The sequence below is a fragment of the Dermacentor andersoni genome, chromosome 6, assembly GCF_023375885.2.
Source record: "Dermacentor andersoni chromosome 6, qqDerAnde1_hic_scaffold, whole genome shotgun sequence".
Classification (NCBI taxonomy): domain Eukaryota; kingdom Metazoa; phylum Arthropoda; class Arachnida; order Ixodida; family Ixodidae; genus Dermacentor; species Dermacentor andersoni.
The window spans coordinates 152,585,619-152,601,594 of record NC_092819.1 but is presented as its reverse complement, the minus strand read 5'-3'; the positions used below and the strand labels follow the sequence as shown (position 1 = coordinate 152,601,594).

The following is a 15,976-nucleotide window of genomic DNA, read 5'->3' as shown; positions in this document are numbered from 1 at the left end:
GACATCACGCGCTTAACGTTACGCCATTTTTTTTTGCACACACTAGTACATTTAAGCATAGCTTTTTCCCTAAAACAATTGACACATGGAATTCGCTACCTGGAACCAACCGTTCTCTCCCATTAAATGAATTTCTTGTCTGTCCTCCCTCAACATTGCGCCTAAACTTTCTTTATTGCCTATTGTGTTTCTTTCTTGTATTATAGTGTATTATCCACTCCTGCTATAGGCCCACCAGGGGCTGCAGTATGTATAAATAAATAAATAAATAAATAAATTACTCTGGAACATTCAACGACTGATGTGTAAAAGTCGACGCACTGGACCCGCTGATCAGATTTTCGGCGATGGCCGAGTGTGTTTACCGCTGTCGCTTTTATTTGAGTGTAGCCTGCTTTTGAGGGCGCAAGTTCTACCACTAAAACCCTGGTCTCGTCAATCACAGTTTTGCTGCCTTCTTCACCGTCACTACTACGTGACAAGATGCTGATCATTCCACTATGTCTTTCTCAGGGCAGGAGTTCACGAGCTTGTGAGAGCTTGTAATAGTACCTAAAAATACCAGAGAGACGGTTTAAAAAATTATATTATGGGGCTTTACTTGCCAAAACCACTTTCTGATTTTGAGGCACGCCGTAGTGGAGGACTCCGGAAATTTCGACCACCTGGGGTTCTTTAACGTGCACCTAAATCTAAGTACATGGGTGTTTTCGCATTTCGCCCCCATCGGAAATGGAGAGAGACGGTCAACAGCAAATGCCATGCATGTTAATGAAAATAAAACAACAGCTGCAGGACGACAAGTCCAGAACTTTCCTAAATACCACGTGATTCACTCAGAAAACCCAGACAAACTAGTGCGTAACATTTCACCGTTCCTTGTTTCGAAGGCTTTAACTGAAGTTTTTGGAACAGGATATAAGGCGTCGAGAATGACAAGTGGTGATCTTCTCTTGGAGCTCCACGATAAGAAGCAGTACGAGAAACTGCCGAAACTTGTCTCATTTGGGGAGACCCAAATAACAGTTACTCCGCACCGAACCATGAACACCACCCTTGGCGTTGTCTCAGACGATGACATGCTAGAGCTCACTGAAGCTGAACTCTTGGAGGGCTTCAGTGAACAGAATGTCATAAATGTTAAGCGAATTAAGATCAGGCGAGACGGTAAAGAGATCAATACGAAACACCTGATACTCACTTTCGGTTCAAGTGTCCTCCCCGAGTCCGTCGAGGCCGGTTACATCAAACTTCGTGTTAGGCCATACGTGCCCAATCCTCTCAGATGCTTTACGTGCCAAAGGTTCGGCCACAGTTCACAGAACTGTCGAGGCCGGCTGACATGTGCCAAGTGTAGTGACACTGAACATCCCTCCGAAACATGCAAGAAGACTCCACACTGTGTCAACTGTGATGGCGAGCACGCCGCATACTCGCGTGCCTGCCCGTCCTGGAAAAGAGAAAAAGAGATTGTGACAATCAAAGTCAAAGAAAACATATCTTTCAAGGAGGCACGTAGGCGGGTGTCATACCTGTCTAAGAGTAGCTTTGCCGATGTGGCGCGTAAGGGGGCAGCGTCACAACGGCCTCCAGCGGCTGTCCGACCCACAGGCAGTGAGTCGGCAGTTACGCCATCTGCCCCCGCGGCGGTTGCAGCTAGCGCTGCTCCGTCTACCCAGCAGACGGGGCCATCGAACCCGAAGGTGGACGCAGCCGAGGCTGCCCCAGCCTCCGAGGCCCCTTCCAGCGCTGGCAACGGCCAGCGCAGCCAAATCCCTCTGGGAGCCCCATCGACCTCCGGGCTGGTGGGCGCAGGGGTCTTGCCCTCCAAGGCGGGACTCCCTCTGAAAACTTCCCGCTCGCAAGAGCACGTGTCCGGCGCCTCACAAGAGGCAATGGACACCACACCTATCCTCAAGGCGCACCAGGCGCCTAAGGAGCGTCGAGAATCACTCGAACGCTTCAAAAAGAACAAAACAACAATTACAGGGCCTCGAAAGGGCTCTGTAATCTAAGGCATCTTTCCGTTTCCGTACACACAGCACTAATTTACATTAAATATGGATACACAAATCATACAATGGAACGTCAGAGGTCTCCTTAGAAACCTTGATGATTTGCAAGAACTCATCCACAAACATAATCCAAAAGTGCTGTGTTTACAGGAAACACACTTAAAATCTAAACACACAAACTTTCTCCGTACGTATGTTACGTTTCGCAAAGATCGCGATGATGCCGTCGCATCATCGGGTGGTGTTGCGATTCTTTCTCATAGAAGTATTGCGTGTCAACCTCTACAGCTACAAACGCCCCTTGAAGCAGTGGCGGTTCGAGTTGTCCTACTAAACAAACTCATCACCATTTGCTCCCTTTACATACCCCAGCACTACCAACTGAACAAACATGAATTTCACTCCTTGATCGATCAATTGCCAGAACCTTATGCTCTTCTTGGCGATTTCAATGCGCACAGCTCCCTGTGGGGCGACTCTCGTATAGATGCGCGAGGTCGCCTTGTTGAACAGTTCCTTTTTTCTTCTGGAGCGTGCCTTATCAATAAGAAAGAACCTACATATTACTCTCTTGCAAACCGATCCTTTTCGTCAATAGATCTTAGTATAGTCTCCCCGTCGGTACTGCCTGAACTTGAATGGGAAGTTACCGACAACCCTTACGGTAGCGACCACTTCCCTATACTGCTAAGATCATATAAAGAAAACGAATATCCACCATACGCTCCTAGGTGGAAGATTGAGACAGCTGATTGGGAGAAATTTCGATCTCTAACTAGTATCTCATGGGCCGACCTGTCTTCGTTAGGAATTGACGCTGCAGTTGAGTTTTTTACAGCATTCATAATAGATGTCGCATTTAAATGCATATCAGAAGTAAAAGGCTTGGCCTGCAAACGACGTGTCCCATGGTGGAACGACGATTGTAGGATCGCTCGTAAAAAACAGAACAGGGCGTGGGGGTTGCTACGCGCTTCTCCCACTGCAGAGAATCTAGTCAACTTTAAAAAAGTAAAATCCGAAGGCAGGCGAACCCGCCGACAGGCCAGACGAGAAAGTTGGCAGAAGTTTCTATCGAGTATTAACTCGTTCAGAGATGAGGCGAAAGCCTGGAACAGGGTCAATAGGATAAGAGGGCGACAAGCACATGCACTCCCTTTGGTAAACACAGAAGGCGATACCCTACAAGATCAGGCGGACTCACTTGGGGAGCACTTTGAGAGCGTGTCAAGTGCCAACCATTACTCGCAATCCTTTCTCAAATATAAACAAATAGAAGAATGTAAGCCACTCATGAGAAAATGTCAACAGAATGAACCATACAACTGTCCTTTTAGCATTGCCGAATTGAGAGCTGCCTTGAGTGCATGCAAGAGCTCTGCACCGGGATCGGACAGGATCATGTATGAAATGATCAAAAACTTACATAAAGACACCCAAGTTACACTAGTCACACTTTTCAACACCATTTGGGCTGCGGGATACCTCCCGACTGCATGGAAAGAAGCTATAGTGATCCCGGTTTTGAAACAAGGCAAAGATCCTTCCTCAGTGGCAAGTTACCGCCCGATAGCCCTGACAAGTTGCCTTTGTAAGGTATTTGAAAAAATGATCAATCGCCATCTCGTGCATCTCCTAGAGTCCAGAAAAATGCTTGACCCATTTCAGTGTGGTTTTCGGGAAGGGCGATCTACAACCGATCATCTTGTGCGCATCGAAGCGAGCATTCGCGATGCATTCGTGCACAAGCAATCTTTCTTATCTGTATTTCTGGATATGGAAAAAGCGTACGACACAACCTGGCGGTACGGAATCCTGCGCGATCTTTCCGCGCTAGGTATCCGCGGCAATATGTTAAATATTATAGAGAGCTACCTAGAGAACAGTACATTTCGAGTGAAAATAGGTCCTGCACTGTCGCGTACATTCATACAGGAAACTGGGGTACCCCAGGGTGGCGTACTCAGCTGCACGCTCTTTGTCGTCAAAATGAACACGCTTCGTGCATCTCTACCACCAGCTATTTTCTACTCCGTCTACGTAGACGATATACAGATAGGATTCAAATCCTGCAATCTCACTGTCTGCGAGAGACAGGTACAGCATGGTTTGAACAAGGTGTCACAGTGGGCAGAGAAAAACGGATTTAAAATCAATCCTCAAAAGAGTTCTTGTGTGCTGTTCACAAGGAAGAGAGGCCTAGTTCCGGATCCTTGCTTACAAATGTGTGGACAACAGATACCAGTAAACAAAGAGCACAAATTTCTAGGTGTCATACTTGACTACAAACTCACTTTCGTCCCCCACATGAAACATCTTAAAGAAAAGTGTCTAAAAACAATGAACATAATCAAAATTGTATCCCAGACTACGTGGGGTAGTGACAGAAAGTGCTTAATGAACCTCTATAAAAGCCTCATTCGATCACGACTAGATTATGGTGCCGTGATTTATCACTCTGCCGCCCCAAGTGCGCTAAAAATGCTAGACCCTATTCACCATCTAGGTATCCGCTTAGCCACGGGCGCTTTTAGGACAAGTCCCATTGAAAGTCTGTATGTAGAATCAAATGAGTGGTCACTCCATTTTCAAAGAACATACATCAGCCAAAGTTATTTCCTAAAAGTCCACTCTAACCCTCAACATCCATGTTTCAATACCGTTAACGATATGACATATGCTACACTCTTTCATAATCGTCCCTCAGTAAGACAGCCTTTCTCGCTACGTGTGAGGGAGCTTAGCGAAGAAATCCACGTTCCACTCCTCGAGCTTCGCCTAATGCATCCAGCCAAGCTGCTACCTCCTTGGGAGTGGCAGCTCATACAATGTGATATATCGTTCGTGGAAGTCACAAAGCATGCCCCAGAGATTGAAATAAAGATGCATTTCCGGGAACTCCAGCACAAATACTCCTGCACGGAGTTCTACACAGACGCATCAAAGTCACACGACGGGGTATCCTATGCAGCCGTCGGTCCATCCTTCTCGGAATCCGACGCACTGCACCCGGAAACTAATATCTTTACGGCTGAGGCCTACGCACTGCTGTCGGCCGTAAAGCATATAAATAAATCACAACTCCAGAAATCAATTATATATACGGACTCCCTAAGCGTCGTGAAGGCCTTGATGTCACCCTATAGACACAAAAATCCAGTACTTAATAAACTATATTCCGTCTTGTGTAGAGCGTACATATCTAACCAGCATATCATTATATGCTGGGTGCCTGGCCATAGGAGCATCGAGGGCAACGTTCTGGCGGACGAGATGGCTACGTCTATAGCATCGCAAGCCGTTAACCCTACCGCTGAGGTGCCTGTCACAGATCTGAGGCCTTTCTTGCGAAGGCGGCTGCGTGCCCACTGGCAACGCATGTGGAACGCGGAAAAAGATAATAAGCTCCACCTAATAAAGGCACAGTTAGGACTCTGGCCTTCCGTAACAAAATCACGCCGGACAGATGTCCTATTCTGTCGTCTAAGAATAGGACACACATTTGGCACACATAACTTTTTACTCACCGGAAACGAGCCTCCAACCTGTGGTAGATGCGGGGAGAGGCTGACCGTCCTCCACGTCCTTCTGGAGTGTCGGGCAGCCGAATCTGAAAGAAAGAAACATTTTCCCTTAGCATACCGCCAGCACATCCCCCTTCATCCAGTAATGTTACTCGGCCCAGAACCGCTGTTTGACTCCAGCGCAGTCCTGGGCTTCCTGAAAGATGTTGTCTTGCATGTTCTTAGCCCCACATGTTCGTAGCGGGTCCTCTCTTCAGAGGATACCGCTGTGATAGCTCTTTCGTGTAGCACGCGCCTCTAGGCCCTTGTGTTTCAAGGGCTCTGGCGAGGCAGCAGTGCTCCAAGTAATTTTACTATCTTATACATTTTCCATTTTGCATCATTCTCCTACGATGGATTTTAATGGTCATAGTTTTCTTCATAAATCATCGCCATAATTTTATACCACGTAGACTTTACGCAGTTTACAGCGACTATTTTTAGGCCACTTTACAGCCAACTCACATCTTCCATAATAAATCAACAATAACACTTGTCATGGTGCTCTTTGGCCAAACCTGGCCCTTGCGCCACTAAACACAACACATCATCATCATCATCAACAACAGCTGCTACATTCCAACAGAAAAATTCAATAATTGAATTTTATCAAGACATGGTAGTAAGTATTCGCGCTATGTTAGGCCACAATTGTTCCCGCAAATATGAGCGGGAATTGCCATGTAAGATACCGTATTTACTCGATTATAATCACCCCCTTTTTCCACGATCGCGATGCCCAAAGTCAGGGGGGTGCTTAGATTCGAAAAATCTAGAATGACCCCCCGCCCTCTTTTCGCTGCGACATCACGATGAGACGGGTACGAGAAATAACGTTTTATTTTGCAAATATTCAAAAGAAGAATCAGTGCAGACAGTGAACCCACCGCTTGTGTAGAATGCTCAGTCACTATCACTGCCGCTCGAGTTCGTCGCACCGCTTGAACCGCTGCTCGCGGTATTTCACAGCAGGTCGTCTTCCGTTCCGTCGAACTTGTTTGTGATCGAGCAGTTCTTAAATGAGTTGACCACAACGTCCACTTGGACCCTCTTCCACGCGTCCGAAATCCACTTTGCGATGGCTGATAGGGACGCTTTCTGCAGCTTTCCCGTCGGCGTCTTCTTCCTGTCAGGGTTTCGAACCCACTCTTCATACTCCTGTCGGAGATTGGCTTTGAAGGAGTTGTTGACTGAAACGTGGAGGGGTTGCAGCACTGGCGTCATGCCACCCAGAATCACAACCAAGTCGCTATTGATGTTCCGAAGCTTTGTCTTTACCTCCGGGGTCAGATGGCGCGAAACTCGTCCAACAGAAGCATCGACCGCGTGCCTGCAGGTCCGTCGAGCAATGATTCCAGAGTAGAGATGCAAAATTTCCAGAAATTTTGAACAATCGGAAAAAAACCTGTTTCTTTCACGTTTTTTTCCCGAAATTCTGGAAAAAATGGGAAATAACAAATTTTCTTTAGCATATGGCAGTAGTTTATTGCCAAATGTCAAAAGCCATAACTCTCATTATGTAAATAACAGAAGTGAAATGCTTTCTGCTTTTTCACAAACGAATGCAGGGTATAACAGATGCAAGGCAGACCAGAAGTATCACCGTAAACGCGTTCAGTTCTCTGTGAATCAGTGCGGCTTCCTAGAATTCTTACGGCAGTTCAAACAAGGAACAAAGAACACTTAAATGTCTCTTCTGTGGCTATTTCGTCGTGGCTTCGACTATGGAAACATTCATCAAGATGATAAAACAATGAAGTTCTACCTTTTATTCAGAGTCAGTATCACTGGCTTCATCTGTAGCATTCTTCATTATGTTGAGAATAAAAATAGAAACTATGAATAGTAAGACAGCTACTTGCGTCAAGGTACACTGGATTCAAGGTCATTCAGCAAACCCTCACAACATTGCTGCTGACCAGCAGGCACACTGCCCTCCTAATCCTGATCCTCCACCTATTCCCCTCCCACCCCAACCCTGTAACTCGCTGCGAGCCCGTAAAAATGTTCTCCGGCAGGACACACGCGCTCTTATCCCACCGTGTGTCTGCTCCCTCCCCCTTCACCTTACTAGGGCGGAGGAAGTTGTGCTTAGGAGGCTTCGGGCCGGGGTGGCCCTTACACCGGCTGTTGTCTCAAGGTGGAACTGGTCGCATTTACCACTGGGTGCTACGTGTCCATACTGCTCCATTCCTGTGGTGGAATCAGATGCATACCACCTAATATGGACATGTACGGGTTTACAATCGGAACGCTCGCGTCTCCTACTGCAAGGCGGCCTCCGCTACAGTGTGACAACCAGCTATGACTGCTGGATACATGACAACAGATTCCACAAAACACTGCTTCAATTCATACACAACACAGGCCTCACAGCACACATATAATACACATATACGCTACAAGAATTATGCCTTAAGGGCAAGCCTTTATCGCAATAAAAAAAAAAGAAAAGATGTGCGTGTACAAAAAACAAGCTTTTGCACCGTTTCATTGCGCAGCCTGTTCCTACGCAGAGTATGAATGTTGGCGAAGTCAGACTAGTTCCGCTCACAAGCAGCTGATAATGGTAGAATCTGTAAAATGTTTCGAGCCAGAGGCATCACTGTTTTACTCGTGCAGATTCCCTCCCACCATGTTGAAGGTGGCATGTGGTTAGCAGAAGCCCATATTCCGGACCTTGACCATATGCCTGAATTGGTCCCGTATTCGGCCACATCGGAGTACACTTTTCCAACTTTTAGGTTCATATGCGTACTGTGCTCCGAGATCCAGTCAAACGCAGACAAGACTTCTTCGTCAGTCAGATTTTTCCCCTTGTATCTTGGGTCAAGTAGGTTTGCTGCACAGTGCACGGGATGAACTGTAAACACTTTGCGTGTCTTTAAGGCTTTTTCAGCGAGATCCTGTTCACTCTGCGAAAGAACAGAGCGCTGCAAATTCGAGTGAATCTCCTCCTCTAGATTGTGAAAAAAGTTTGTGACGTCGGACAAGAGTGCCCCGTCACCTTCTAGAGCTTTGATAGCCTTTGCGATGGGTTCCAGCAAAGTATGGCATGATTTCAATGCGACCCAGAACTCTTCTTCGTCCAGAACGACCAGCCTGAGAGTCTTGTCGAACTTCAAGTTTTCCATTATAGCTATTTCCTGCAAGACCTCCTTGTTTTTCAAGAGGCTTTCAAAGGAGAGACAGACACCACTCCATCTTGTCTTGCTTGGAAGCTTCAGGCTGCAGCTCACACTTTTGCCGTACTTCGATTCCTGCCTTTCCTTGAATGTGGCCAACACCACGTGGGTTTTCTTCACGTATTTGATTATATCTTTCGCCTGCTTGTGCACATCGTGGATTGTGCCAAGAGTAAGGAGATCATTCATCAGCAGGTTAAGAGAGTGTGTGGCGCAACCAATCGCGGTAACATGAGGAAATCGCTCAATAACGAGAGCCCATGCCGCTTTCATATTGCTGGCATTGTCGGTTACCACAGCCTTTACCTTTGAGCTACCAACCGATTCCATAACAGCACAGATTTCTTCTGCCATATAGGCGGCAGTATGCCTGTTGTTGCCGGTGTTGATTGACTTGAAGAACAATGGCGATGGTGTGCAGAGTACAAAGTTCATAACTGACTCTCCTTCGACGTTAGTCCAGCCGTCAGTGACAAGGGTGATGCATGAAGCCTTTTCAATAGAATTATTCACGGATACGGTAGCCGCCTCGTACTCAGCGTCGAGCAGTGGACCAGCCAAGCTGTACCGGCTCGGGGGCTTGTAAGATGGTCTGAGTGCTTTAAATGCTGCCTGCCAATAGTCATTTGTAACCAAGGAAAACGGTGAGTTGGAAGCATATATCGCCTTTGCCAACGCTTTATCGTCGTTCTTCTGCGCCTGAAGTGTCATTGTATCGACGAAGTGAGTAACCCTTCCAGTCGCTCAGGCTGCGCTGCTTGCTGTGCTGCTTACTTCGCCGTTATGTTCGCTTGACCTGAGACTGCTGCATGAAGGGCTGCAAGAGCGGCTTCGTGGTGTCACTTCCTGTCTTGGGTATTTCACGCCCTTAGCAATGTGCTTGGAAAGGCGAGTTGCATTCGGAAAAGCGTAGCTGCTGTTGCAGTACTTACAGACAGCGGGTCCCCGTTTCCCACCAACGGTCTCCCCGACCGTGAAGTGCATCCACACGTCGGAAATTGGCCGTACCGTAGCAGAATCTGCTTCCACACGGCTTTATATGCGCACTTCCACCCCAGGTTGCACAAGTGTACGAGGGAAAGTCAAAATTGAACAATAACGGGCACCAAAACATGAGAAACCGCACCCGAACGACGAAGCTACCCTGACGCTGGAGCTGACATTAAGTGATGTCGATGGCGAGTGGTCAGCCGCCGTTTGTTGTTTAGGCATTATGTGCGACGTTTCGGTCTCGCGTTCTGCGTTTCGGTTTCACGTTCAACGCTGGGTGTCGCCGAAGCTTTATTTCTGTACGTTTTCCCCGCGGGAATTTCGGCCAATTTTTCCAACTGCGCCGAAAAAAACAGGAAGAAACCTGTTTCTTTCGGGAAATTTCCCGTTTTTTTCCGCACTTCGCATATCTATTCCAGAGTGAGCAAGCGCGTTTGGCGGCCTTCGCTACGTGCTCTTCCTCACAAATTGGGGTGTGCTTACATTCGCATTAAACTGTTTCGCGAAAATAGAGGGGGTGCTTAGAATCGGGGGGTGTTTAGAATCGCGAAAATACAGTATGTCCTGGAACAGTTAGATGAGGTGACAGCTGTAATTAGTGGGTTTCGATACTTGCTTCCAAGAGAAATCAAGCTTCACCTTTATCACTTTCGCTTTAGCTCTCGCTTAAATTCTAATCAAATGCACTTTGTTCAGAAAAAAGGTATTAGGCATATCTTCAAGGCGGATTCAGTGTCATCTACTAACGTTTTAGTCTGTGGTTCAGTAATAGTAAAAGTATACCAGATATACAGATATACATTACGCAGGAAATTATTCTTAGACCTTCTGAAGAATATAACAAATTTGCAAGTTTATTCCACTTACGAGTTAAGAATTTAAGTTATTCCACACGTCATGGAGAAAAATGGAGGTAGACAGTGAAATTAAACTCCAGAAAAGAGCGCTTGTCCTCCCTTTCCTCTAAACAGCTATGACCATAACAATATTGACTTGTTTAATTTTCCATATCTGGAAATCGGCAAGTTATATACAGGGATGTTCATAGATTTAGACTACTTAGTAATTGTTTCTGTTAGGCAGTTTGTCTGAGTGTCAAGTCTTTACTTTTGTACCATCTTCTTTCACTTCGTTTCATGTGGCTGTTCGTAACAAGTAGATTATTATACTGTTCTTTTTCTTTCTATTCGGTGTATTTGTTCCAACTATTTGTTACTGGATAGCATTCAGAATTACATTTCTAAAAAACTGCTTTTATTTCATTTTTCTATTGCGCAGATTGTAATAATTATACATTTTCTGCAGCTAAGTATTCGCTATACAATTCCATCCTTAAGTGTGCATGCACTATTATATGATCTGTCTGCTAAGTGTACAATTTTCCTTTATTGGTTACCGTACTGCTGTTACTGCTCCGAAATGTTCTACGTGGCTGTAAGCTAGTCACGCTGTTTTAGAAAGTAGCTTTTTGTCTCAGTTCTTCTTTCTGTATGTTGACCGAATTAAAATAAAATTGATTTATTACCAGACAGCTCTTCCACCTGAGCAGCAGCTGACTACACTAGGTTCATTTAAGACGAGGTCAAACTGCTTTAACATATGACTATAAGCTAACTAGCGGCTTATACAGGACTAGTGCAGGAGTCATTACCATGAAATCAATGCTTCGCTTTTTTTTCAACATTTTCTTTGTTTCTGCTCAAGGCATGCATTTCCCTACGTTAAGAGTCTCTGTTTACCTTATCCTACCTTATTAGGAATCAATGCCTACCTTGTTGATGCCCTTTTTGCTCAAGAACTGAGTTGATAATTTTATCTGTACTAGTGAGCAATGCTATGCAGGCTGCCAGATGCCTGACACGCTGCAATACATACTGTGCGATTCCGGAGCGAAGGACGTTGGAAAGCTTCCTAGCCAGCGTTGGCAGGCAACCACTGTCGGAGGAAGCTATCCTCGGCCCATGGCTTGACACTGCAACTTCAATGCGTGCACCGAAGGTGTTGTGTAAGTTTCTGCTGAACACCAAGCTCGACGAGCGGTTTAGCAAGGCGACTGTCTCATATACATAATCTCTCACCCCTCCTCTTATCATCATCACCCATCCAAGTATTTTCACTCCCCTCCCCTCTTCCTCTGTGCAAAGTAGCAGACTAGACCGCACTAGCTCAGGTCACCCCCTCTCTCTCTCTCTTTCCTGTCAATTCTATTATGTATGTATATATATATATATATACAGGCTGCCTCTTTGCCCGCTAAAGCTCTCGTTTCTACTGCAAGAACGGGCTGCCCTGAGGCAGGCTGTTCTCTTGCCTTCCACTTGCATATGATTTCTTCCGCACACTCATCCTCTATGCATATTTCGCACGATACTGCTTCACACTCCTCAAAAGGTCAATGTTGTGAGGCACCTTAGTTACATCAGCGCCATAGCGCTGATGGAGGCTCTAAATGTGGCGTATTCCATTAATGCTAGCAATGCTCAGCGAGTTTCGCCCGCTCGGAAGCGGCTTATTTTCACTGAAGTGTCGTTCTTGGTCCGTGTAGCCGTAGGGTAGAGAAAGGAGCGCTTCAGTGAGCTTGGGAACTATGCGATAAACCCACGCCCGCTACAAAGGATCCGCATAGACCATAATTTCTGATATAACAGGCTAAAATTCTCGCTTACTTTTTGTCTGGCAATATTATTAATTTAACCTATTCCACTTTCACCAGAAACGGCTATATCGGACTAACGGCTGCAACAGACAAACTTTGGGAAAAATTTGTTTAGCCATCGTAAATACAACGTAGTAGCTGCAGTGATGCGTGCGTACGGCAGGGCACTGCACGAAACTATTTTCTGGCTGCTTGCGGAATTTGCGAGACCGCTCTCTCTTTTTTTTTAAAGGAACGAGTACACTAGCGACGAGCTTTCGGCAGCGTCCACACCGGCGGAGAGTTCTCGTGTCCCGCACGCAAGCGGGCCACCGTCGTCCACCGCTGCCGCCTCCGGGCAAAGCAAGTGGCGAAAGTGCCGTGTTAAGCCACACCAGCTTCGTAAGCGAAGCCGTAGCATCGACGGCGCTCAAAATGCAAGTGCCGATGATCGTAAAATGCACCGTTTCGAGAACGCTTTACTTCTAATTTGAAAAATTTGCGCAGGAATGAAAATACGGTGCATTTCGCGGTGTGGGCTCCGAGTTGAATTGGCCTCGTACGCGGCTGTAGTTCGTGCTATACAGCCTTGACAGTGGTCGTCGCTTGCCAAGAAAGATACAAACCAGACATTGCTTTGTAATACTGGCTGAGCGACTCATAGCCTTTGTTGATGGTCGTGGCGTTTTGGCGCAACGTGCCGCAATTTTTAACAAATTTTATGCTTTTCGCGCACAAATACACAATTTTTATCCAAATGGCACAGTTGGCGCGGTTGTTGCACCTATGATTGCGCTAACCACTGATGTTCTCCGAGCCCAACACATTCACATTCTTTTTCTATATAGCTATTACTACTGTCAGCTACACCAGATTGTTTTTATTTTTCTATACATAATTTTTACAAACTACGTAGGGCAGCCGGCACAGTTCTAGTCCTCTAAATTAGTTGCACGGGAAGGCGTGATTACTTTCCGAATAGAGCGAAGTGCATAATTGACTAATTAACAAAATATCGTCTAGCGTGAATTACCTTATGGCACATACTAAATTTACGAAATGTAGCCGGTGAGTTCTCGGGCTTTCGAGCTAATATCACATGACAAGAACTTTATTTGAGTCCTGAGGGACTGAGATCTTGGGGAGCGAAAACCAAAGGTTCCCAAAGTTCAAGTCGGTGGCTCCGCCCACGATGGAACCGGGAGATCAAGTACCGCCGCAATGTCGTGGGCCCTCTGGACAGCCTGGAGTTGAATGTGGAGATTGCTTCTCTTGAGAGATTCCTGCCATTGTTCTTTCGTGATGGGTGGAGAGGCGTTAAGGGCTGGGCACAGCCAGAGCATGTGGTCAAAAGAGCATGAGTCATGATCACATTTGGGCACGACTGTGAGTGTTCAGGATCTATCTTGTTAAGGGATCGAGGAGTGGGGTACGAATGGGTTTGCAGGAGTCTGAGTGGGGTAGCCTGAGGTTTGTTCAATTTGGGGTGAGGGGGTGGAAATGTCCTCCTGCCTAGTCGATAATGGGAAACAATTTCGTGGAAAGTAGATAATGAATCTTTCTGGATGTTGACCTTGTTCCAAGCCTGGACACCAGCGACAGCGTGGTGCGTGGAATCGCGCGCTCTGCGGTGGGCCTGCTTGTTAGGATTACATCCAAGTGGGTTAAATGAGCTATCTGGATGGGCTGGGAACCACGAGATTTGGTATCCTTCTTCGCTCCTCTCCCCAGTCGTTTGAAGTGCTTTAATCACAATACTGTTCGCCTGTTCAGGTATGATGGCGGACGAGAACGATCTAACCGCTGTGCGCGAGTCCGAGAAGACGATTTTCGAGATAGGCACCAATTTTGTTATATTCGCCCGTGAGACTCGCAATAAATGCGCCCTTCTCCTCCAGTTCTTTAACGAAACCTCGTTTGATGCAATCAAGCACAAACACAACTGGACCTTCAGTGCACTTCGTTGTATAGCTTGGGATGACATATCCTAAAACTAGTGTCATCCTGTGAATCCGTTTCAATTTAATACGTATTGCGAACACACCGCTTGAATTCGATAACTGCGCTCTTACCTCAGTTACTGCTCTACGTGCCGTGATGTAATTAGCTCGAAACTGCATTAGCGAAACACTGTTAATCAAGCGATTATGAGCTTCTGTTTCCCGCGCGTGGAGGTCCGCCATTTTAGTTACCTTGCTCTACGATTAAATTCTGCTCTCTGCTACATGCGCTCTTTCTTTAACATTTCTGTGTAGCAAAAGAAAAAAAGCAGTAGCCTCAACTACAGCAAAAACCTACGCAATGCGAAGCATGCGTGGTTTTGCAGAGAATAGGTGTTATGAATCGTAAGAGCGTTCTAGAGCGAACGGTTACCGCTCTTTCGACACGTGTATTAATGGGTCGTTCTGAGAATGTATGCTTCGGCACATACCTGGGCGTATGCTCAGTGTTACTAGAAGGAGCCGGGGCAGAGCGGGAGCCTACTCGTGCGGACCCTCGCGCTGTACACTTTTAGCTGTCTTTTTCTCAGCAAATCGATTGTTATGTAAGCTGAAATGGATACGCTTACTCAAACAGACCGACAGAGGCGATCCGAGTGTAAGGGTCCGTTATTCAAAATTTATATGTTTGCTCGTAGATGTCACGAAATTTAACGTCAGCCACAAGTGTCGAGCGTTGCCGCGTTTCTCTAAAGAGGTCGGATACCCGTTAGAAAAAAAAAACTGGTTTTAACTACCACCTCCTAGAACCATTTCGTGAGGTGTTGGTTTAGCTCGTCCAGAATGATTCGCATTAAAACACCTGGCAGTAGGCAATGCAGCGTTGATGGTCGTGCTGTCATCTGCCGTTCGAGCATTTTTTTTTAACTTTTTTTTTGTAGTGCCATTTTCCGTCGCGAAAGATACAGTGCCTTGGGCAATGTAGACCTACCTGTAGAACTTGTCGAACAGCCTGTCGTCGAGTTCCATTTTGTTTAGCAGGTCGTCCCATTCGGCTGACCAGGGGCTGCATGCCAATCTCGGCTGTTGCCGCGTACTCCAGTTGCCAGGGAGGCTCTCGTGGGGGTCCATGTTTGCTTCGGTCGGGTTCATTAAGTATGTCTCGTGGTCCAACACAGCCTGCACCAAGTACACCTTGCGTTATTAGAAACGACATACGGCAATGTGGTACAGTTGTCCGCTTTAAGGCGAAATGTCGTCCAGCCGTATTTACACCTCATTTAAGCGCCTTTACCAGTGTAACGTGCCACACACGTGTTTAACCCATGATCATATTCATCATTGCGCGCTCTCATTTCAAGGTGGGTGCGGAGAAGACATGAATCACATTGATTTTGCGACTGCACTATAGGTGCCGTTCGCTGTTCATGTAACTATCTTGCTTCTGTCTTTATTTTTTTTGTTTCCTTGAACCACGCCTAACTGCCGATAATTTAATATTGTCAGACAGCCTCAATAAAAGTATCTTACAGGCTTCGGTTAAACTTTCATAATTGGTCAAGCAACGCTAAGCGTCAGCAACTCTCAGTACAGGAAACAAACTTCATAGCCGTATGCACTACTGAATATGCCTTATTTTATCCACAGA

At 46.3% G+C, this 15,976-nt stretch overlaps 1 protein-coding gene across 1 annotated transcript in view; it reads right to left on the bottom strand.

Annotated features, from left to right (window-relative positions):
* Positions 1–15,976, bottom strand: part of LOC129382725 (sphingomyelin phosphodiesterase-like) — a 71,170-nt gene that overhangs the window by 16,538 nt on the left and 38,656 nt on the right. Inside the window, exon 7 of the mRNA XM_072289004.1 lies at positions 15,320–15,507. Coding sequence (XP_072145105.1) covers positions 15,320–15,507 — 188 coding nt within the window. The remainder of the gene's footprint in view (positions 1–15,319; positions 15,508–15,976) is intronic.